This window comes from Podarcis erhardii (assembly GCF_964252035.2).
Source record: "Podarcis erhardii genome assembly, chromosome: 7".
Taxonomy (NCBI): Eukaryota; Metazoa; Chordata; class Lepidosauria; order Squamata; family Lacertidae; genus Podarcis; species Podarcis erhardii.
The window spans coordinates 86,209,353-86,233,204 of record NC_138511.1 but is presented as its reverse complement, the minus strand read 5'-3'; the positions used below and the strand labels follow the sequence as shown (position 1 = coordinate 86,233,204).

Below are 23,852 nucleotides of genomic sequence, written 5' to 3'. Positions count from 1 at the left end.
CTGGATGTAGATGTTTTCCTACCACCACCCCACATAGTATAATGCCCAAAGTCCTGATCATGATTAATCAAAGTGAGGAAAACACTGTGTATGGCCTGGAGCTGGAGGATTAAGGAATGGGAACCCTCCCCTTTCATGTTAAAAAGAATATCACGCAGAACCCAGAACATAACAGATGAACCCTTGCGAAGCAGGTAGCCCAGCCCAGCCCAGTTTTTGCATCAAAGCTCCCTGTCACCTCCATATCTGGTTTTCAGCATCATGATATATCACTAGCTAAACATCGTGATACAGCGGACACTCAGGTTGCGAACGTGATCCGTGCGGGAAGCACGTTCGCAACCTGCAGCATTTGCAACCCGCAGCGCCGTGTCTGTGCACATGCAGGTCATGATTCGGTGCTTCTGCGCATGTGCAAAGTGCGATTTAGAGCTTCGGCGCATGTGCCGAAACCCAGAAGTAACCCATTCCGGTACTTCCAGGTTCGGCGCGGTTCGCAACCCGAAATTACACAACCCGGAGCGCCTGTAACCCGAAGTATGACTGTATACCGATACATCACGATGTCTGAAACAAGGATGGAACGATGTGGATGTAAACACTGGACTTGGCAACCCTGTGGGGAAAAGGATGTTCTCCTAAACCAGCATGACTTTTCCTCTGTTCACACAGGGCGGGTTGAGCTTCTAGGAGTGGATAACTTTTGAGCCACAGACATTGAACTGCAACCCGCCATCAGCCCCTAGCTAGCATGGCCAATGAGCAAGGATGATGGGCGTTGTAGTTTCAGCAACACCTGGAAGGGGCCAAAGTTTCCCCACACCTGTTCCGGAAGCATCCATTCCCCTCAGCGATGTGAGAAGCGATAGGATGCTGGAATATTGTTGTTGTTGTTTAGTCATTTAGTTGTGTCCGACTCTTCGTGACCCCATGGACCAGAGCACGCCAGGCACTCCTGTCTTCGTCTGCCTTGGTCAAACTGATGCTGGTAGCTTCGAGAACACTGTCCCACCATCTCGTCCTCTGCCATTCCCTTCTCCTTCTGCCCTCCATCTTTCCCAGCATCAGGGTCTTTTCCAGGGAGTCTTCTCTTCTCATGAGGTGGCCAAAGTCTTGGAGCCTCAGCTTCAGGATCTGTCCTTCCAGTGAGCACTCGGGGCTGATTTCCTTCAGAATTGAGAGGTTTGATCTTCCTGCAGTCCATGGGACTCTCAAGAGTCTCCATGCTGGAATATAAACAAGGCCTTTTTTTGCCTGTTGCGAGGTTTGTTATGGCTGCCATTTGCTCGGTTTTTACCCCCCCTCAGAGCAACTGGCAGAAAAGAGGAATTTTGTATCTTTAGTGGAGACGGCTGGTTTGCACCGTCTCCGACAGAAAGCCCTGATCTCTAGAAATGGGCGATGGGAAACAAGGGTCAATGGAGAGGGCTCCCCCCCACAATCCGGCCTTTCAGGCCCACTTTTGATGATAAAATGGAGAAAGCAAATGGAACCAGGTCCTTCAGAGAATGGTCGTCCCCCAAATTAAGGCTGGAAGCCCAGGCTCTAAAAGGGGAAGGCAATCTAGGAGCACAAATGCACACTCAAATCCTAGACAGACCCAAGCTGGCTTGGCCCTTCGCCTTGGATGCTTGCAGTGCTTCACCCAAGTCCTGAGGATGAGGAAAGGGCATCTAGATGGTGGACAGAAGTGGGCATCCGGTTGGCCAACTTGAGCAAAGGAGAGTGCTAGATTAGAAGGGATTTGGGCATGATCCAGGGCTCATCTTACGTTCTTTAGGGGGCTCCACATCACTATTGTTTGTCAGGTGAGATTCAGGTACAAACCGGGAATTAGGATTTGCACAGTTACGTTGAATTGAAGCCCTTTGTCACTCTTAGCACAATCAAGGCACTTCTGTAGAAGCGACTTCCAGCAGCTAGGAAAGAGATAGGGAAACGTTGAAAAGTGTGGTGTGGGCAAAGGACCAAAAGGAAAACATCTAAAGGACCCTTCAAGGAAACAGGGATGGGTGAATTCTCGTCGTGATGGAACCTGCCGGCAAAAGGAAGGATGGATAAGCAAAGTTATGGACGATGTCGAATCAGCAAAGCTAACAGCTAAAATAAGAGAATGTAATGGAGACGGGTTTTTTTTTTTGAAATCTTTTGAACCTTTTGTGGATTATTTTAAGAAATATAATAGGAAGAATCCGCAAGTGGGATTTGACCTACAAGCAACAGAACGAATGAGAGACTATTGCATGGGTAGGCAAACTAAGGCCCAGGGGCCGGATCCGGCCCAATCGCCTTCTCAATCTGGCCCGCAGATGGTCCGGGAATCAGCATATTTTTACATGAGTAGAATGTGTGCTTTTATTTAAAATGCATCTCTGGGTTATTTGTGGGGCTTACCTGGTGTTTTTACATGAGTAGAATGTGTCCTTTTATTTCAAATGCATCTCTGGGTTATTTGTGGGGCATAGGAATTTGTTCATCCCCCCAAAAATAATAGTCCGGCCCCCCCCACAAGTTTTGAGAGACAGTGGACTGGCCCCATGCTGAAAAAGTTTGCTGACCCCTGGACTATTGTGTTATGATTATGATGTAAAAAAGGGAAGACCAGGTGCAGCAAGGGGGGTGCAAATAAGAAAAATGTCATGGGAAATGGGATGGGAAGTTGATAATATAAAAGAATTTTTTTTAAAAAAATAAGTATTGGAATTATAGGCGGAATTTCTGGAAATTTATATTAAAAAAAAAAAATTTGAGGGGGGGAAACCCCTCCCTTTGAAGAAATCAGAAGGGATGCTTAGTACGGATTGGATATAATATAGTGTCCCTGTAAGCTTTTTGCAAGCATATTGGGATAAATGGTCAGTAAGTAGGTTGTCTACAGGAGCCCAGAGGTAAGAAGGGAGAGGAGGAAGATCGGGGGGGGGGTGGTTCACAGGCTGGCGGTGGGGCCACCTTATGGGGTGTGAGCCTTGGCAGAACTCCAGCAATGCTGACCCCCCAAAAAAGCACCTCTCTCGTGCACTTATTGGTGCAACCGCTGCAGAAAACACCAGTTGCCTTAAGTGCTTCTTGCAGCAGATTGCAAAATGTGCATGATGGACGCCCAGCCCCTCTTGTACCTCTTGTGCATGTGGCTATTTTGAAATGGATTACAGCCCTGCAGATGCTTCTCCCTGGTTAGCAGTGCTATCCGAGTGGAGTTTGCAAAACACAGCTGGAATCCCTTGTGCAGCCAGTTGAAAATGGGGGCTGTGTTGATCCAGCAAGCTCAGCTCCCGAAAAGGCCTGAACTGCAACTTCGCCTTGAAGGCGAAACTGCCCAGTGCAGAGAAGAAGAAAAGGACAGTCCCTTCAGGGCAGCCGTGGCGAACATTTATCAGCTTGAGAGCCGGATTCCATTCAGGGCTGCCTTCCAGGGGCCACATACAAAGAGTGGGCGGGGTCAGAGTCAAGGGTGGGTGGAGCAATGAATATAATTTTTTTACCTTTGTACAGTTAGCTGTTTGACACCCGCCCACACCCGGCGATCTCTAACCTCCTTCCAGGCATTACCAGAATTCAAGGCTGCGTTCTAGCCAGGAGAAAACAGGGTGTGACCTGGAGCGAATATTGAGGGCCAGGTAAATAAGCCTAGAGGGCCACATTTTACCTTGGACCTGAGGTACCCTTGCTCTACGACATGTCTACATGCCAAAGCAAAGCCATCTTCAAATCTTAAAAATGCATTTGCCACTGAACGACACTTTTTGGAACTGTAGTTCTTAGCGCCTTCGTAACAACGAACACAGGAGCTAGATAAATATTAGACAACTCAGTTGGATAGAGCGTGGTGCTAACACTGCCAAGGTTGCAGGTTCGATCCCCGTAAGGGGACGGTTTCATATTCCTGCATTGCAGGGGGTTGAGCTAGATGACCCCTAGGGTCCCTTCCTTGATTGATTGATTGATTGATTGATTGATGGATTGAATGAATGAATTTATATACTGCCCTATACCCGAAGGTCTCAGGGCGGTTCGCAGAACAAAATCAGAATATAAAACCACAAAATATATAATCAAAATAAAAACAACAACCCAACAGCCTTTCATGATTCTGTGAGCCTTCTGTACCTAGTCAGACCATTGGTCCAACTACCTTAGTACTGCCTACACGGACTGGCAGCAGCTTATCTGACTTTCAGGCAGGGGAGTTGGGCCCTTGTTATGTACCGAGTTGAATAGGATACAAAAGGCAGCAGTCTGATTGGTCCGAGAACAATAGGATCCAGAATGCAGCAGTCTGATTGGTCCTAGAACAATAGGGTCAAGAATGCAGCAGTCTGATTGGTCCTAGAACAATAGGACCCAGAATGCAGCAGTCTGATTGGTCCTAGAACAATAGGATTCAGAATGCAGCAGTCTGATTGGTCCTAGGACAATAGGATTCAGAATGTAGCAGTATGATTGGTCCTAGGATAATAGGATTCAGAATGCAGCAGTCTGACTGATCCTAAAACAATAGGATCCAGAATGCAGCAGTCTGATTGGTCCTAGAACAATGCAGCAGCAGTATGATTGGTCCGCAGGAGCCACCCAATCCAACTCCAGGTGGAAGTGAATCCACAACCTGATTGGCCTACAGGAGAATCCCAGAATTAGCCAATCACATGTAAATAATGTATATAAAGCAGACATTCTGGGGGAACTTCCATTTCCTCCGCACCACTATGAGCTGAATAAAGAGCATGAAATCCACTCTCAACCCCGAGTATATTTCAGCCCTTCTGCCTGCCAAACAGTTGTCCTTACCATTGGGGGTGTGGTGTTAGCATGCGCGTTGGCAGAAGATTCAAACTGGACAGGGATCGGCGGGGCGGGGGCAGCAAGCTCCGCTTCCAGTGGGGCAAACTGCCCACGCCTCCTTCAGAAGGCTAGCCTTATATGTCAGAACTTCAGTGTCATCCTTCCTAATCCAAAAATCGCAAACAGAAGACGAGTTTATTCCAGAAGCTGCTGTTTGCACCCCACAGTGGCAAAGAACTGGGGTTGAGCTCTCCGCTGGGTCACAGGCTCAGTGGCTCGGTGTTTTCTCGTCTGAGGAGAAATGAAAAGGAAAGGAGTGATTAGCCCCCATCTGTGCTAATTAAGATGCAGCAACCACTCTCAATTCCCCACGGTCTAATCTGCAAAGGCCAGACTTCAAGATCCCTGCCTCTGGGCCTTGCTGACGTGGTCCAAAGGATAGCAGACCAAGACATTTGGCACCAGCTGGGATGAAGGAATTGCTGGGAGGAAGCGTACAAGACGCCATCCAACCACCTTAGGGACTCCGGATTTGTGTAGGGTCTACTCCTGAGCCTTTTCTCCTCCCAAAGGATGGATGGCCGCTAACAGATTGAGGTTGAATCCTGACAAGACAGAAGTACTGTTTTGGGGGGACAGGAGGCGGGCGGGTGTGGAGGACTCCCTGGTCCTGAATGGGGTAACTGTGCCCCTGAAGGACCAGGTGCGCAGCCTGGGAGTCATTTTGAACTCCATGGAGGCGCAGGTCAATTCTGTGTCCAGGGCAGCTCTTGACCAGCTCCATCAGGTACGCAGGATGAGACCCTACCTGCCCACAGACTGTCTCCTCAGAGTGGTGCATGCTCTAGTTATCTCCCGCTTGGACTACTGCAATGCGCTCTACGTGGGGCTACCTTTGAAGGTGACCCACAAACTACAACTAATCCAGAATGCGGCAGCTAGACTGGTGACTGGGAGCGGCCGCTGAGACCACATAACACTGGTCTTGAAAGATCTACATTGGCTCCTAGTGTGTTTCCGAGCACAATTCAAAGTGTTGGTGCTGACCTTTAAAGCCCTAAATGGCCTCGGCCCAGTATATCTGAAGGAGCGTCTCCACCCCCATCGTTCAGCCCAGACACTGAGGTCCAGCACTGAGTGTCTTCTGGCAGTTCCCTCACTGAGAGAAGCCAAGTTACAGGGAACCAGGAAGAGGGCCTTCTCGGTGGTGGCACCCGCCCTGTGGAACACCCTCCCACCAGATGTCAAAGAGAAGAACAGCTGCTAGACTTTTATAAGACATCTGAAAGCAGCCCTGTTTAGGGAAGCTTTTAATGTTTAACAGACCACTGTATTTTAATACTTTGTTGGGAGCCTCCCAGAGTGGCTGGGGAAACCCAGCCAAATGAACGGGGTACAAATAATAAATTATTATTATTATTATCCCGCAAGGCAGCAGAGGTTTAGGATCGGAGATGGGCTCTCTTCCCGGGTGGACGATCCCCCCCTGCCCCTCACTCCCCTCTATAGCACATGCAAAAACTGCCTTCTTGACCACTAGACCTACTCTTTGTCTTGACCGCTCAATCCGCCAGAGTCTGGCTTTGCATGCAGGGAAGTTCCTAACCCACCAAGGGTTTGGCATGCCCTGGGATGAAGCGTGGCATACAAATTTAATAATCATAAAATAAGTATAATAGTGTTGGGCTTGCCAATCAGAAGGTTGGCGGTTCAAATCCCTGCGATGGGGCAAGCTCCTGTTGCTCTGTCCCATCTCCTGCCAACCTAGTGGTTTGAAAGCATGCCAGTGCAAGTAGATAAATAGGCATCACTGCGGCGGGAAGGTAAACGGCGTTTCCTTGCGCTCCGGCTTCCGTCATGTTATTCCTTTGCACCAGAAACAGTTTAGTTGCCTTTGACAGGACTTAACCATCCAGGGGTCCTTTACCTTTACCTTTACAGTTCCCAGGATTCTTTGAAGGAAGTCATGCACCTTAAATGTGAGGTGTATAAAGAACATTTAAAATGCATGAGTCCTCCCAAAGAATCCTGGGAACTGTAGTTTGCTAAAATTGCCGGGAATTATAAATCTGTTAGGGGTAAACTACCGTTCCCAGTAGGGACGTGGGTGGCAGCAGGGATAAAGAGGTGTGAGTTCAGATCATTGATCCATCAAGCTTGATACTGCCTGCACTGGCTGGCAGTGACTCTCTGAGGATTTAGGCAGGACTCTTCAGGATAAAGGGATGCGGGTGGCGTTGTGGGTTAAACCACAGAGCCTAGGACTTGCCACTCAGAAGGTTGGCGGTTTGAATCCCCGTGGCGGGGTGAGCTCCCGTTGCTCGGTCCCTGCTCCTGCCCACCTAGCAGTTCAAAAGCACGTCAAAGTGCAAGTAGATAAATAGGTACCACTCCGGCGGGAAGGTAAACGGCGTTTCCGTGTGGTGCTCTGGTTCATCATGTGCTGGCCACATGACCTGGAAGCTGTACGCCGGCTCCCTCGGCCAATAAAGCGAGATGAGCGCCGCAACCCCAGAGTCGGTCATGACTGGACCTAACCTTTACCTTACCGTTCCCAGTATTCTTTGGGGGAAGGTAAGTGCCTTAAATGTGCTTTAAATATATGGTGCGGCTGTGAAGTTAGAAAAATGGATGGGGTAGGACAGAGAGCAGGTTCTTTCGTGACGCCAGCCACTCCTTTCGGTTCAACAGTCTTGGATGTTTCAGGAGCAGCGTGCGAAGCTTTTGGAAGTGGGGGCATCCAAGGTCGAAACACAACATTAATTGGACCAGGCGTTTCCAGGAGGAGAATGGTTCCTAGCCCATCTTCCAAGAACGCACAAAGGTTGCGAGCGCGGAAAACCCTGCTTCCAAAAATTTGCCATCTGTCAGTAACATGCAAAATCCAGAAAGCTTGTCAACCCAAATTGTGCCTGGTGACTTTATTGAGGTGGTGGTGGGGAAATGGATGCGAATATACACATTCCAGTCAATTGAAGAAGAAGAAGAGTTTGGATTTGATATCCCGCTTTATCACTACCCGAAGGAGTCTCAAAGCGGCTCACAACCTCCTTTCCCTTCCTCCCCCACAACAAACACTCTGTGAGGTGAGTGGGGCTGAGAGACTTCAGAGAAGTGTGACTGGCCCAAGGTCACCCAGCAGCTGCATGTGGAGGAGCGGGGAAGCGAACCCGGTTCACCAGATTACGAGTCCACCGCTCTTAACCACTACACCACCCTGCAAGCAAGGGAACTCTTTTGGGAAGCAGAATCTGTGTCCCAGGCAAAGCTGTTCTCAAAGTCAGACTAATAATAATAATAATAATAATAATAATAATAATAATACAGTGGTGCCTCGCAAGACGAAATTAATCTGTTCCGTGAGGCTCTTCGTCTAGCGGTTTTTTCATCTTGCAAAGCAAGCCCATTGACAGCTTAGCGGATTAGCGCTATTAGCAGTTTAGCGGCTTTTAGCGATCAGCTGTTAAGCGGCTTATCAGCGGATCAGCTGATAAGCAGCTTAGCGGCTTAGGAAAGGGGGGGGAGGGGGAAAACCCGCAGCAACTCGCAAGACGTTTTCGTCTTGCGAAGCAAGCCCATAGGGAAATTCGTTTTGCGAAGTGCCTCCAAAATGGAAAACCCTTTCGTCTAGCGGGTTTTCTGTCTTGCGAGGCATTCGTCTTGCGGGGCACCACTGTAATAATAATAATAATAATAATAATAATAATAATAATAATAATAATTTATCTGTACCCCGCCCATCTGGCTGGGTTTCCCCAGCCACTCTGGGCGGCTTCCACAGAGACAAAAAATACACTAAAATGTCACACATTAAAAACTTCCCTGAACAGGGCTGCCTTAAGATGTCTTCTGAATGTCAGGTAGTTGTTTTTCTCTTTGACATGTGGTGGGAGGGCGTTCCACAGGGCAGGCGCCACCACCAAGAAGGCCCTCTGCCTGGTTCCCTGTAACTTGGCTTCTCGCAGGGAGGGAACTGCCAGAAGGCCCTCGGCGCTGGACCTCAGTGTCCGGACTGAACGATGGGGGTGGAGACGCTCCTTCAGGTATACTGGACGAGGCCGTTTAGGGCTTTCAAGGTCAGCACCAACACTTTGAATTGTGCTACATTTGAATTTAAAGCACATTCGGAGCACATTATTTCCCTCAGAGAATTCTGGGCACTGTAGTTTAGCCTTCACACTGTTACAATCACCAAGGAATGCGTTGCCACAAATGTGCTAGGATAATGTGCAGGCTGATCCAGGAAAGGGAAAAACTCTGGTTTGGGACAGGAAGAAGAGAGTTGAGAATAGGGGAAGTCCAGCTACAGCAGGAAGTGTCTTACTTTCTTTTTTTGGGGGGGGTAATGTAGGTTTTATTTATTTTCATCTTTAAACTGTTTTCAACTTTAAGCGCGGTGGCACTGAGATATATCTTTGCACTGGAGCGTACAACATAACGATGGTTTACATGAAAACAGAAATTAAACAACAATTAGAAATAAAAATAGAAATTCAACAGAAACAGAACAGAAATTAAACAATAAATGTTTCTGAATGTGTTAACAACATTGCGTCAAGGTGCATATACCAAAATTATTACGGGTGCTACTGATATGAAATGATGTCTATTACTGTGTGTTCCTTAGACTGGTGGCTGGTATTTTGGATCAGTAGCGATTAGAATTTATAGGAAAGGGGAAAGGAAAAATAAAATGTGCTTCACACACTCCAGACTGTGCTCCAGACTATGGGTGCTGTTTTACCATATGCCTCGTTATTTGTGTAATTGATAAAGTCACACCAAAAGGCATGAAACGGCCTTACCTTTTGCTTTCCCCTTGGCAGGTACAGGAACCTGGGGGGGGGGGGGGAAGGACATGACTAAATGTCTAAACAACAACAAAAGATAAGCCACGGCCCACATAATTGATCGCATTACACCGGTGCTTTTTTCTGGGGGGATGCAGGCATACACATAACCCCTAAATATTTTGTGAATCTAAGTTTGGCATCTGTCTATGGTAACACTTTAACAGCATCTCGTGCACATCTTTTCTTGTCAGTCTTTGTGTTGGCTCCCAAATTATGAAAATCCTTCCCCACAGAGGTGAGTCTAGTACCTTCGTCATGCAGCTTTTGCTATCTGCAGTGACAGACTTTGGGCTTTTAAAATTTCAGCAGCCTGTGCGGCTCTGCTGCTTCTGTGAATGCACACCTCTTGATCCCGGTCTTTGTCAGGTAAGGTATTTTGTTTTCTGCGGGGTGGGGTGTGGGACACACAAAAGCACACACACTCTGCTGCTTTCACTAAATGTATACTGTTCTGTTCTGGCAGGAACGGATTTCCTTTTCTTAAAAATAATAATAATAATTGCAACAGTTTTATCTGTTTTGATACGTTATATTGTTATAACCTGTCCTGGGCCCTTATATGGTGGAGAGTGGATAAGGAATGTTTTGAACAGGGCTGCCATATTTCAAAAAGTGAAAAAGTTGTGGAGCTTTCTTTTGCAAAATCTTTACCCCCTCCCCTCCCGCCGCAAAAAAATGAAGTTTTTGAGCTATTTTTAAAGGAAATTGCCAAAAAAACCCCAAACCCCAACACTTCCGATATGGGCTGCCATGTTCGTGGGTTTGCCCGGACATCATTTTTGACGGGCGAATGTCCGGGATATTCCAGACATAGTAAAGGGTAAAGGGACCCCTGACCGTTAGGTCCAGTCATGACCGACACTGGGGTTGCGGCGCTCATCTCGCTTTACTGGCCGAGGGAGCCGGCGTACAACTTCCGGGTCATGTGGCCAGCATGACTAAGCCGCTTCTGGCGAACCAGAGCAGCGCACGGAAACGCCGTTTACCTTCCCGCCGGAGCGGTACCTGTTTATCTACTTGCACTTTGACGTGCTTTTGAACTGCTAGGTTGGCAGGAGCAGGGACTAAGCAACGGGAGCTCACCCCGTCGCGGGGATTCGAACCGCCGACCTTCTGATCGGCAAGCCCTGTGGTTTAACCCACAGCGCCACCCACGTCCCTTTTCCCAGACATATGGTAGCCCTATTTTAAATGGAAAACTAAATCTACTCCTGATGCAGAAACGCCCTCTCCATCCCTGGAACCTAAGCTATAAATAAGTTCCATTTTGTTTTGATTGTCACTAGGCAACTGCCTCTCACTCCAGGGACATTTTCTTTCTTTCTCTCTCTCTCTCTCCTTCCACTCAACATCTGCTAACCCAAGAAGTGCATAAGGAAGATCACTGAACCGTGGGCGCCTTTTCGCTTCCTTCTCCTTGGAAATGCGAGTTGTATTTGAGGAGCAGATGCCAGGTTGCATTAGATCTCAAAATCAAGTCTGTTTCGCCCTGTCCCGTGTGTGTGTGTGTGTTGTGTACGTGCGCGCACGCACACACACAGACGGGGGATTTGAAGGGCTGGGGTCCCAAAACGATTTTCGAAATGTTGCAGGTAAAAAAAAAAAGAAACATTTCCTTCGCGTGCTACCAGTTCCGGAACATTCTCCCGTGCAAACACACAAATGCGCACCCGCCAAAATGAAGGGGTACGATGATGTGCATGCGCTTCAGGCATGGATCGTGGCCTATCGCACAGATTTTGCTTTGAGTCCTTTACAGTGCTACCTCAGGTTAAGTACTTAATTCGTTCCGGAGGTCCGTTCTTAACCTGAAACTGTTCTTAACCTGAAGCACCAGTTTAGCTAATGGGGCCTCCTGCTGCCGCCACGCCACCAGAGCACGATTTCTGTTCTCATCCTGAAGCAAAGTTCTTAACCTGAAGCACTATTTCTGGGTTAGTGGAGTCTGTAACCTGAAGCGTATGTAACCCGAGGTACCACTGTATTTAATAAACCGTTTGCAATTTAAAACCCAGCCCACCCAAAAGGCTTGAGCAAACATTTCAAATGAAACCCCAAATTATCTTATTCGTTATTGCATATGTTTGTTTATATTAAATTAATTTATTAAATTTCTACCCCGCCTTTCCACCAAAAGGCTCAGCGAGGTGTACACGGGTCCCCCCTCCCCATTTTATCCTGACGACAACCTTGCGAGGTAGATAGGTTAACAGAGAGCAACTGGGTCAACGTCGCTCAGTGAATCCTGGTCTCCCCACATCCTAGCCCCAAGTTCACAGCATATGTGAAAATCAGTATTTTAAAAGAGCCATTTCAGACCAGGCTGCTTAAAAGGAAAGGGGGATGAGGGGGTTGAAAACGCAGCCTCAAGCCAATGTCTCTCGATTGACTTACGTACACAGCTGCTCTTCGAGAACATAAATATCGTCTTGCTGGAAAGAAGGAGAGAAAGAGTTGATCATAAAAACGGCCGCTAAGTGTAGAAATCAAAACAAAATAAAAAAATTCCTTCCAGTAGCACCTTAAAGACCAACTAAGTTAGTTCTATGGCAGACCAACACGGCTACCTATCTGTAACTGTAGAAATCAAGTCACTCTAGGGAGTAAAATATTTAAGGGTTTGTATTGAGGCAGGTCCGCACCCAAGATTTCCGGGCCAGCGTTTATGATTTTAGACCTCAAAAAATATTCCATGGTGAGACAGAATACATCTACAGTGGTACCTCGGGTTATGAACTTAATTCGTTCCAGAGGTCCATTCTTAATCTGAAACTGTTCTTAACCTGAGGTACCACTTTAGCTAATAGGGCCTCCCGCCTCTGTGGCCACACGACTTCTGTTCTCATCCTGAGGTAAAGTTCTTAACCCGAGGTACTACTACTGGGTTAGCGGAGACTGTAACCCGAAATGTTTGTAACCCGAGGTGTTTGTAACCTGAGGTACCACTGTATCTGCAACACCACACATCGGCAGAACATGGGTTTTGAACCTGTGTTTTGCTGGACTACATTGGAAGCAGGGGTGTCAACTATGGGAGCAGAAGGGGCTTCGGGTCCTGAAATATTGGTGGCCAGGGGTCTTTGGAAGTACTCTACGAAGAGCTGCCTTCAGGCCCCAGGCCCGCTGGCAGACCAACTCCGTGTTGCAAAGATGTCTGCAAACATGACATGACGGCTGGCAACATCAACCTTGCCGTGTAGGAATCCCTTGCAGACAGTCAGGTTGTGTATCCATTACAGAACAGCAAACCCCTGTGTTGCAAACTTAACACAACAAACAACACAAGCAACACGATGACCAGTATACTAGATAACACTGCAATTCTTATTGCATAATATACATGTTTTAGTACAATAAAAACAAAAACAATCTGTGTCCACTTGTAAATTCTCTAATATATTTGAAATCAAATGAACACACGTCTGTCAATCTTTGAAAGTCCGTAAAATTATATAGTTTAATTTCGTGACTGCTGTCACCATCTGCAGTGATCATGAAGCCCAAGAAAGTAAAATTACTCACTGCTTCCATTTCTTCCCCTTCTATTTTCCTGGAGGTGACGGGTAACAGTATAGTTAAAGGTATGGTTTTCACAGTAGTGATGTATGGAAGTGAGAGTTGGACCATAAAGAAGGCTGAATGACTAAATGACTAAACAACAACAACAATAGATGCTATCCTGTGGGCTAAGCGGTAAAACTTTTTAGGTGTTCAGGTGCCGAAGTAGTAAGTGAATAACAATGTAGGACAGTGATCCCGGATGATCTTACTGTTTTGCTGGTCATAAGGATATGTAACCACTCATATCCTTATGACCACTGCTCCTTGTGCGTTTTCCTAATCTATGGGTTGTGCTGAAGAAGATTCCAGCAAAACAGTCAGATTATCCGGGATCACTTTCCTATGTTGTTATTCTCTTACTACTTCGGCACCTAAACGCCTAAAAATTTTTACCGCTCAGCCCACAGAATAGCATCTATTACTTTGTTTGAATTATAGACTTATTATACTTTTACGGACTTTCAAAGATTGACAGACGTGTGTTCATTTGATTTCAAATATATTAGAGAATTTACAAATGTATTTTTGTTGTCCTAAAACATGTATATTATGCAATAAGAATTGCAATGCTATCTAGTATACTGGTCATCGTGTTGCTTGTGTTGTTTGTTGTAGCAGGGACCAGAGGAGGAATGACCGTTGGGAGGAACAGAGAGAGAATAAATGCCGAGGTGCATCTGCAGCATCACAACCGGACGCCTCCCTCTGCCCCGGCTGCAACGAAACATGTCTCTCCTGTATCGGTCTCAACAGCCATAGCAGGTGCTGCAAGCTTCCAGCAGTTTGAACTCACCCAAAAGCCACACCCCTCCATTGTCTCCCAGGACAGACAGATGCCAGCGACAACTTCACACCAGCGCTGGCTAGTTTCTAAATGGTTTGTTGGTATTAAAGGGTTAAGAGGTAACAGGTCGCTCTAATCACTGAGCAGCTGGAAGTCATTAAGCATCCAGGAATGTGAGTTAGTTTGTATAAAGAGTCAGTTCACCGTGTTTCTCTCCCTCCTTCCCCCCTTGACCTGACTCTCAGACTCAGTTTGTGGCCATGGGCGTGTTTGCTGATATGAGTTAAGTTTAGAGTAAAGTTTTTCTTTATGCCAGAGATAAAAGCATGTGTGCTTTATCGCCAGGGTTTTTTTTGCTTTTGTGAATAAAGTTTTTCCCTGAGTTCCAAAGTGCTTGCTGCAGGATTCTTCATTGAAAGGTACTGAGTCTCCTGCCTCCTTCAGCCGCTGCACGAAATTCTCTGCTGAGATAAGTCTTATGGCGTTGGAAGCGCATTGGACGTTTACTTAACATTAAACTAATCAAAGTTTAATGGACATGGTTGTTAGGAATAGTAACTGCGGCACCCGGAACTCTTCAAGGGAAATAATGTGCTCTTAAAGGTGTAGCATGGTGTTATGTACTGAGTTGAATAGGATCCAGAATGCAGCAGTCTGATTGGTCCTAGAACAATAGGATCCAGAATGCAGCAGTCTGATTGGTCCGCAGGAGCCACCCAATCCAACTCCAGGTGGAAGTGAACCCGCAACTTGATTGGCCTACAGGAGAATCCCAGAATTAGCCAATCACGTAGGGCCCATTGTGTAAATAATGTATATAAAGCAGACATTTCAGGGGAACTTCCATTCCTCACTACTATGAGCTGAATAAAGAGCATGAAATCCACACTTGACTCCGAGTATATTTCACAGCATATGCTTGCCTTGGAACGCCACCCCGGGATTTATTCCTGTTCTTCGCTGCTGCCAGCAGGAATGAGGCCACGGGTCATATTTCTGCCTGTTCCCTTCTGTGTCTTTGGTTGGCTTTCCTCCCCACCTAGCATAAAGATCCCAGGGTCCTGAGTGAAGAATGGCAGTGCCAAGGGCGACTCACCAGAGATTCCTGAAGCTCCTTCAGCTGTTGAACTTTCTTCTTGATCTTGTCGTTGTCTCTGAAAGTCAAGGAAGGGCGGGGGTTTCGGATGAGTGGATGGGCAAAAGGCAGCATTTTTCCTGGTCATACGAGAACTTTAGGTTTCCACCTTTCATTTAGATCGGAAGCACCTGGACACCTCCAACGCCAGACATTCATCCTGGTCTGCTTGCACCAAGTTCACATGGAAGTTACCGTATTTTTCACTCTATAAGACGCACCAGACCACAAGACGCACCTAGTTTTGGGAGGAGGAAAACAAGAAAAAAAAAATTCTGAATCTCAGAAGCCAGAACAGCAAGAGGGATTGCTGCGCAGTGAAAGCAGCGATCCCTCTTGCTGTTCTGGCTTCTGGGATAGCTGCGCAGCCTGCATTCGCTCCATAAGACACACACACATTACCCCTTACTTTTTAGGAGGGAAAAAAGTGAGCCTTATGGAGCAAAAAATACAGTATATTCTATCTGGTTTTTATTGAGCATTTGTTCCGATTTGTTGACGGGGCGGTTACACTGCACGGAACATTTGCTCCACATCTACCTTGACTTCTTTCTTTCTTTCTTTCTTTCTTTCTTTCTTTCTTTCTTTCTTTTTTCATTGAAAAAAGAAGTGGATTTCTTGTGCTAGGCCAACAGAGCGCTTTAACTTAATCTAAGCAAACTAGTGTGTGACTGAATTACTCCTGCAAATAAATGATAGCTTGGAAGTGCCTATTAAACAGCAAACTAATAATAATAATACTAATAATAGACTTTTTGTGGTCTGGAAATTGATGGGCAATGCACTGAAAAGTCTGATAAGCACATTTACAGGAAGATATGCAAATATCCCACAAGCCAATCAGGATAAATGCAAGACACTGTTTACACTGGCTGGCAGCAGGGATAAAGAGGTGTGAGTTCAGATCATTGATCCATCAAGCTTGATACTGCCTGAACTGGCTGGCAGCGACTCTCCGAGGATTTAGGCAGGACTCTTCAGGATAAAGGGATGTGGGTGGCGCTGTGGGTTAAACCACAGAGCCTAGGACTTGCCAATCAGAAGGTTGGCGGTTCGAATCCCCGCGATGGGCTGAGCTCCCGTTGCTCGGTCCCTGCTCTTGCCAACCTAGCAGTTCGAAAGCACACCAGTGCAAGTAGATAAATAGGTACCGCTCCGGCGGGAAGGTAAACGGCGTTTCCGTGCGCTGCTCTGGTTTGCCAGAAGCGGCTTAGTCATGCTGGCCACATGACCCAGAAGCTGCATGCCGGCTCCCTCGGCCAGTAAAGCGAGATGAGTGCCGCAACCCCAGAGTCGGACACGACTGGGCCTAATGGTCAGGGGTCCCCTTTACCTTTACCTTCAGGATAAGAGCAGATGCTCTACCACTGAAGCACAATTTCTCCTCTTCTTTCCTCCACCCCCTTCTTTTAAAAAAATTATCCAAGGCTTTTAATAGGTGGATGCTGTTTTCCTTGACCTGCTTACAGACAGCAAGAGAGCAGCAAACACCCACATTTAGGATTAACACTGTCGCCTGAAAGTTCATCCCTAACCGCTTCCAATCTTTTGACTGGAAAAGCGACCCATTAATATTTCCAATAAACATATGTATGGTTCCCCACCCTTAAAGTGCATTTGTAGAGCATATAAGTTTGAATTTTTAAATATATGCATATTTTATTGGGCTGTTGTTTTTATTTTGATTATATATATTGTGGCTTTTATGTTGATGCATGAAATATACTCGGGAGTTGAGAGTGGATTTCATGCTCTTTATTCAGCTCATAGTGGTGAGGAGGAATGGAAGTTCCCCCAGAATGTCTGCTTTATATACGTTATTTACACAAGGGGAACCACGTGATTGGCTAATTCCGGGATTCTCCTGTAGGCCAGTGAGGTTGCGGATTCACTTCCACCTGTAGCTGGACTGGGTGGCTCCTGTGGACCAATCAGACTGCTGCATTCTGGGTCCTGTTGTTCTAGGACCAATCAGACTGCTGCATTCTGAATCCTATTGTTCTAGGACCAATCAGACTGCTGCATTCTGGGTCCTATTGTTCTAGGACCAATCAGACTGCTGCATTCTGAATCCTATTGTTCTAGGACCAATCAGACTGCTGCATTCTGGGTCCTATTGTTCTAGGACCAATCAGACTGCTGCATTCTGAATCCTATTGTTCTAGGACCAATCAGACTGCTGCATTTTGAATCCTATTCAACTCAGTACATAACAATGCCCCACATCAATAAACAAGCAAGTACATAAATAAGAAATACCTAAGTAAGATTTCTTCTGTTGACTTGAAAACTGAAGGAGAGAAAGGAAAGATAGTAAAAAAGGCAAATTCTCCTAAGACAAGATTGGTGACTATTAACTAAGAATCTGTCTGGAGCAAGTGGCAATTCAGATATTGCTGGAGTACAGCTCCCATCATTCCCTTGACCACTGACCAGGGGCTGATGGGAGTTGGAGTCCAACAGCATCAGCGGGTGGGATGCTCTTGTTTCCCACTGAACCCAGAGCTAGCTTGGAATTAACTGAGTTGGGAGAATCCTAGCAAATAGCTTCAAGTTAAGTCCAGCCCTGGATGACCTGTTGAGAAGGGGGAGGACCTGGCCAGGACGCTCAGCTGGTACATGTGAAAAGGATCTAGGAGTCTTGGTTGACCACAAACTTGACATGAGCCAACAGTGTGACGCGGCAGCTAAAAAAGCCAATGCAATTCTGGCCTGCATCAATAGGAGTATAGCATCTAGATCAAGGGAAGTAATAGTGCCACTGTATTCTGCTCTGGTCAGACCTCACCTGGAGTACTGTGTCCAGTTCTGGGCACCACAGTTCAAGAAGGACACTGACAAACTGGAACGTGTCCAGAGGAGGGCAGCCAAAATGGTCAAAGGCCTGGAAACGATGCCTTATGAGGAACGGCTAAGGGAGCTGGGCCTGGAGAAGAGGAGGTTAAGGGGTGATATGATAGCCATGTTCAAATATATAAAAGGATGTCACATAGAGGAGGGAGAAAGGTTGTTTTCTGCTGCTCCAGAGAAGCGGACACGGAGCAATGGATCCAAACTACAAGAAAGAAGATTCCACCTAAACATTAGGAAGAACTTCCTGACAGTAAGAGCTGTTCGACAGTGGAATTTGCTGCCAAGGAGTGTGGTGGAGTCTCCTTCTTTGGAGGTCTTTAAGCAGAGGCTTGACAACCATATGTCAGGAGTGCTCTGATGGTGTTTCCTGCTTGGCAACCTCTCCATGTGGGAAAGAAGCCACTGCAGGACCAACACGTCTTCGCATGTCTGATCCTCAAAACATGTCGGTCCCTTCCCTACCAATCCTGTTCTGTTCCCACCACAGCCCTGCAGGGAAGCAAAACGTCTCACCTTCATTTTCCTCCCTTAGCCTTGAATTCTGCAAAGGTCAGGAAAAGAGGAACTTGGTTAATAATAATAATAATAATAATAATAATAATAATAATAATAATTTATTTATACCCCGCCCTCTCCGGCCAGAGCCAGGTCAGGGTGGCTAACAACAGTAAAATTACAGTAAAAACATAATGGGGGGGGGGGAACCAATTTAAAATACAGGTTAAAATGCAGCCTCATTTTAAAAGTACCGCATTTTTCACTCTATAAGATGCACCAGACCATAAGACGTACCTAGTTTTTGGAGGAGGAAAACAAGAAAAAAAATATTCTGAATCTCAGAACCCAGAACAGCAAGAGGGATCGCTGCACAGCGAAAGCAGCAATCCCTCTTGCTGTTCTGGCTTCTGGGATAGCTGCGCAGCCTGCATTCGCTCCATAAGACGCACACACATTTCCCCTTACTTTTTAGGAGGGAAAAAGTGAGTCTTATAGAGCAAAAAAATACGGTAAATAATTTATTTATTTTTAATTAAAGCCATCCAAAAACAATTTAAAATACAGATTAAAATGCAATTTAAAATGCAGCCTCATTTTAAAAGTAGCCCATAGATCAAAACCATAAGGGGCGGGAAACATAAGGGTCAGACTGAGTCCAATCCAAAGGCCAGGCAGAACAGCTCTGTCTTGCAGGCCCTGCGGAAACGTAGACAGTGATAATGTGGGATGTAATCTATTGCTACAGTCAACTGCAACATTCCTTATTTCCCTAGCGTGGGAACAAGCAGGAGAACTTCCAGTCAGTGTAACTTTCTGTTGCACTGGTCTGGAGCTTCCTCGCCCTGCGTGTCATCTGGGAGATGAGCGTGGCTCTGGCTGACTCCATAAAAGAATGGAGCTATGCAGCCATTTCCTCACTTGCGGTCTAGTTTTGACTTCCTGTTGTCTTGTTCTCTCTCTTGCTGCCATGCCACTCTTACTTACTGCTTTCTTACTTACACCTCTCTTCACTCGGGGTGGTTTTGCCCATCATTGGCTCTCTGGCTCCACCTAGTGTTGACCTCCCTCCCTTCCACCCTATCTGCCCCACAGGGTGCTAGCACACTGATAGCACAAAAATGTAATTTTGCTGTGTGAGTTCAATCTCCACATGAGATCAACTCACTTTGTTTATGTGACTACTAAGAAAAGCCTGCCTTTCAGGGATCATATCGTGAACTGAAATGTGAGTAAAGCTTTTGTTTCTTTACTCAGAAAGACTCTGGTGTCTTTATTCTTTTAAGAGGGGTCAAAAGGGGACGCCAGGAAATTAATCTTAACTAAGGACGCAGGTGGCGCTGTGGGTTAAACCACAGAGCCTAGGACTTGCTGGTCAGAAGGTCAGTGGTTCGAATGCCTGCGACGGGGTGATCTCCCGTTGCTCAGTCCCTGCTCCTGCCAACCTAGCAGTTCGAAAGCACATCAAAGTGCAAGTAGGTAAATAGGTACCACTCCGGCGGGAAGGTAAATGGCGTTTCTGTGCGCTGCTCTGGCTCTCCAGAAGCATGTTTGTCATGCTGGCCACATGACCCGGAAGCTGTACGCCAGTTCCCTTGGCCAATAAAGCGAGATGAGCACTGCAACCCCAGAGTCGGCCACGACTGGAGCTAATGGTCAGGGTTCCCTTTACCTTTACCTTTAAGAGATTCTGTGCATTTCCTGATTTCCTGTAACCTCACTTCTTGCAGGGAGGCAACCGCCAGAAGGCCCTCGGCGCTGGACCTCAGTGTCCGGACAGAACGATGGGGGTGGAGACTCTTTGAGGCCATTTAGGGCTTTAAAGGTCAGCACCAACACTTTGAATTGTGCTTGGAAATGTACTGGGAGCCAATGTAGGTCTTTCAGGACGGTGTTATGTGGTCTCAGCGGTGCTGCCCCAGCAGGGCTGCCAACTTGAATGAAATATTGCGGGGGCCCAGGTAAGCTCCGCAGCACATAATCGATCACATAACGCAATGCACACACACCATTTTAATAGGGCTGCCCATCCACTTTGCGGGCCCCTGGGCCCCTCAAATATTTTATTTGGGGGGCTGAAGCCCCTATGGCCTCTGGGATGTGGCTCCTATGTGCCCCAATGACAGAAAGTGACAGGAAGCAATGTCTCTGCCATAAGCTAACTTGTACCAAGTCCGACTGTTGCTCCACCTGGCTAAGTATTGTCTCTACAGATCTCTGGGGTTGCAGTCTGGCTTGTCTCCCAGCTTTGCCTAGAGATGCTGCCAGGATGAGACCTGTGACCTTCTGCTTGCAAAGCAGATGTTCCACTGCTAAGCTATAGACCTGTCACTCATGGTATGCCAAGAGGCCCCTTAAAGGTAAAGGTAAAGGGACCCCTGACCATTAGGTCCAGTCGTGACCGAGTCTGGGGTTGCGGCGCTCATCTCGCTTTATTGGCCGAGGGAGCCGGCGTACAGCTTCCGGGTCATGTGGCCAGCATCACTAAGCCGCTTCTGGTGAACCAGAGCAGCGCATGGAAACGCCGTCTACCTTCTCGCCAGAGTGGTACCTATTTGTCTACTTGCACTTTGACATGCTTTTGAACTGCTAGGTGGGCAGGAGCAGGGACCGAGCAACGGGAGATCACCCCGTCGCGGGGATTCGAACCACCAACCTTCTGATCGGCAAGTCGTAGGCTCTGTGGGAAAGACCCACAGCGCCACCTGCGTCCCTTAAGGCCCCTTATCTCTCCTCTTATCCCTCTGAGCTGTTTTACGGTGCTCACCATTTGCCGCAAGTTTGCGTTGGCCTTCTGAAGGGATCTGATCTTTTCCATCTGTAGGAAAATTGAAAAAAATAAACAATAAACAGGAGAGGAAACATGAGATGCCGTAACACCCTTCTCAAAAATATATAGATTCTTTGATATAATAAATTTGTTTCCAGATTTCCCTTCAAAACGTTCAGCTGATAAAGCTGACGTTGAATACCCTCAATTATTCCTTGAATGCTCAAGCTTTTGCTGAAACCTGATGTCTATATTTAGTGTCCTTTTATATATGACAGTATGTGGCTATTGGCATCCCTTGACACGTGGCATTTGCCTGGATTTGATGGATGACGCTGAATAACATATATGCAGCAGTCTTTGCTTCCATAAAATTGAGGGGGGCGCGTTGCTATTGGGTTGTTCTTGTTTTTATTTTGGTTATGTATTTTGTGTTCTTATATTGTGATTTTATCCTGTGAACTGCCCTGAGACCTGTGGGTATAGGGCAACAAAAACAACAAACAAATAATAATAATAATAATAATAATAATAATAATAATAATAATAATAATAGTTACAGATAGGTAGCCGTGTTGGTCTGCCACTGAAACAGAAGTCACCAGACCCTTCTATATAGTGAGAAGGTGGGGAGGGGTATTACTCAGAAGGGTGGTGGGATTGGGTGATTGGCAGATAGCTGTGATGAGCCTGTATCTGAAGAAGTGTATCTGAAGCTTATCTGTATCTGAAGTGTATCTGTATCTGAAGAAGCCTGTATCTGAAGAAGTGTGCATGCACACGAAAGCTCATACCAAGAACTAACTTAGTTGGTCTTTAAGGTGCTACTGGAAGGAATTTTTTTATTTTGTTTTTAATAATAATAATAATAATAATAATAATAATAATAATAATAATAATAATTGAAGATGGCTATCATATCTCCTCTCATGCTTAGGTTGTATATAAAGGAATAAAAATAAAATGTAAATAACTAAAATACTGTAGCCTCAGGACGCCACAGTTTCCGCTGACCTTCCTTCCAAGGAAACTGGACTCTGGGCGAGTGTTGAAACCCCTGGAGATATCTCACCGCTCAGAGACTGGGGTGGTGTGCAATGTTATGTTGTTGTGGTCATCACAAATCACCCCAATTGCACATTAAAAATGACATCCAATGAGGCCTTAGAAGCCTGAAGGAGCGTCTCCACCCCCATCATTCTGCCCGGACGCTGAGTTTCAGCGCCGAGGGCCTTCTGGCGGTTCCCTCACTACGAGAAGCAAAGCTACAGGGAACCAGGCAGCGGGCCTTCTCGGTGGTGGCACCCGCCCTGTGGAACGCCCTCCCACCAGATGTCAGCGAGATAAACAACTACTTGACATTTAGAAGACATCTGAAGGCAGCCCTGTTCAGGGAAGTTTTTAATGTGTGACATTTTAATGTATTTTTAATCTTTGTTGGAAGCTGCCCAGAGTGGCTGGGGAAATCCAGCCAGATGGGCGGGGTACAAATAATACATTATTATTATTATTATTATTATTATTATTATTATTCCAGCTCCGAAGGATGCTCACCAGGTTCTGATTCCTCTGTTCCAGTAAGAGAAGCCTTCTTCCTCGCTCCGCCATGGTGGGCAGCTACATGCAGATAGCACCGTGAGCAAAGGGCAAAGGATACCACGGTCCCATCAGACGACCCAATTTTTCTCCTCTCAACCTGCAGCCGCAATCTGGGCTGGTCTTGGGAGTTCCTCACTAAGCTAGTGCCTGTTGCCCTCAGCACCCAATGCCCCTCCATCTTGGCTTGTGACGATGCCCGTGATGTCATAGGAGACCTGAGGGTTTATTTTTGACAAATAAATATAACACCCTACAGGGACCTGCCTTTTGGGTACCTTCAGAGGCAGGGGAGGAGAAGGACTGATGGTCTCTGCGTAGCCTTATTAGACTTTACCGATTGGTGGGGGTTTGCGTTGCTCCCGGACGGGGAGGAAGGAAGTCAAGTGACACTGAGGGTTGATTCAGAGAAAGAGTTCTGTATTTTGTCGGAAATCAAGCCTTTATCAGGAGAAACTGGCAACTCTCCCAGGCACCCGGCATGATTCCCTGTTGACCTCCCTGGCTGCATTCCCCAGCAAGATCCAGGCTAGGTCGCAATAGGCGATCCTTCTCAGCGTGAGAAGAACACACCCCTCTTTCCTGCCCCCTGACAGGGGAAAGAGATAGACAGAAACGTATCTACATGCCTTTATTTCTGTCTTTGCAGCATTACAAAAAACATGACTGCTCTCTTCAAACTCCAGCAGTCTAGCAACAAACACTTCCTGGACAGGAACAAACGGAAGAGCTCATATTACACTCTGAGCTAATTCCGGTGTGCTTCGCACTGTGAGTTGACTGTCCCTCTGTTTCCCATGGGCAGTCCCAACATTCCCATCATGTTTACTTTTCAAGCTAGCACTTTGCAGCTGCATTGCATCCATATCGTAACATATTTCTGCTCTCCGGAGCAGCAGAAAGGCACTTGCGTGGTCAGTCCACAGCAAGTCAAAAGAAATGAGGAATTTCATGCAGTATATATATCCTCCAGGCACCCTCTCCCCCCTTCCCCAGGAATCCAGCCACGTCAGCTTATACACGCAG

The 23,852-nt window shown here is 46.7% G+C and overlaps 1 protein-coding gene across 5 annotated transcripts; it reads right to left on the bottom strand.

Moving 5' to 3' along the window:
* Positions 1-4,626: 4,626 nt before the first annotated feature.
* Positions 4,627-23,102, bottom strand: LOC309346146 (uncharacterized protein). 5 transcript variants are annotated; one of them, XM_081869867.1, is made up of 8 exons: positions 22,785-23,075; positions 21,228-21,278; positions 18,479-18,506; positions 17,372-17,402; positions 15,074-15,131; positions 12,027-12,064; positions 9,585-9,615; positions 4,649-5,070 (listed from the first exon to the last, which is right to left on the bottom strand). In XM_081869867.1, the coding sequence occupies exons 1-8, from the start codon at positions 22,836-22,838 to the stop codon at positions 4,975-4,977; spliced, it is 387 nt and encodes a 128-aa protein (XP_081725993.1). In that variant the 5' UTR covers positions 22,839-23,075; the 3' UTR covers positions 4,649-4,974. The 5 variants fall into 5 exon arrangements, with proteins under 5 accessions (XP_081725994.1, XP_081725993.1, XP_081725995.1 ...); XM_081869869.1 differs by having other exon boundaries at positions 5,025-5,070; positions 12,031-12,064; positions 22,785-23,061; XM_081869868.1 differs by lacking the exon at positions 21,228-21,278 and having other exon boundaries at positions 4,627-5,070; positions 22,785-23,102.
* Between the last annotated feature and the right edge of the window lie 750 nt (positions 23,103-23,852).

Coding starts and splice junctions, on each gene's coding strand:
- LOC309346146 (XM_081869867.1), bottom strand. CDS start 22,838: ATGGCGGAGCGAGGAAGAAGGCTTCTCTTACTGGAACAGAGGAATCAG. Junction 21,279..22,784: donor AACAGAGGAATCAGAACCTG/GTGAGCATCCTT, acceptor ATTTTCCTACAG/ATGGAAAAGATCAGATCCCT. Junction 18,507..21,227: donor ACGCAAACTTGCGGCAAATG/GTGAGCACCGTA, acceptor TGACCTTTGCAG/AATTCAAGGCTAAGGGAGGA.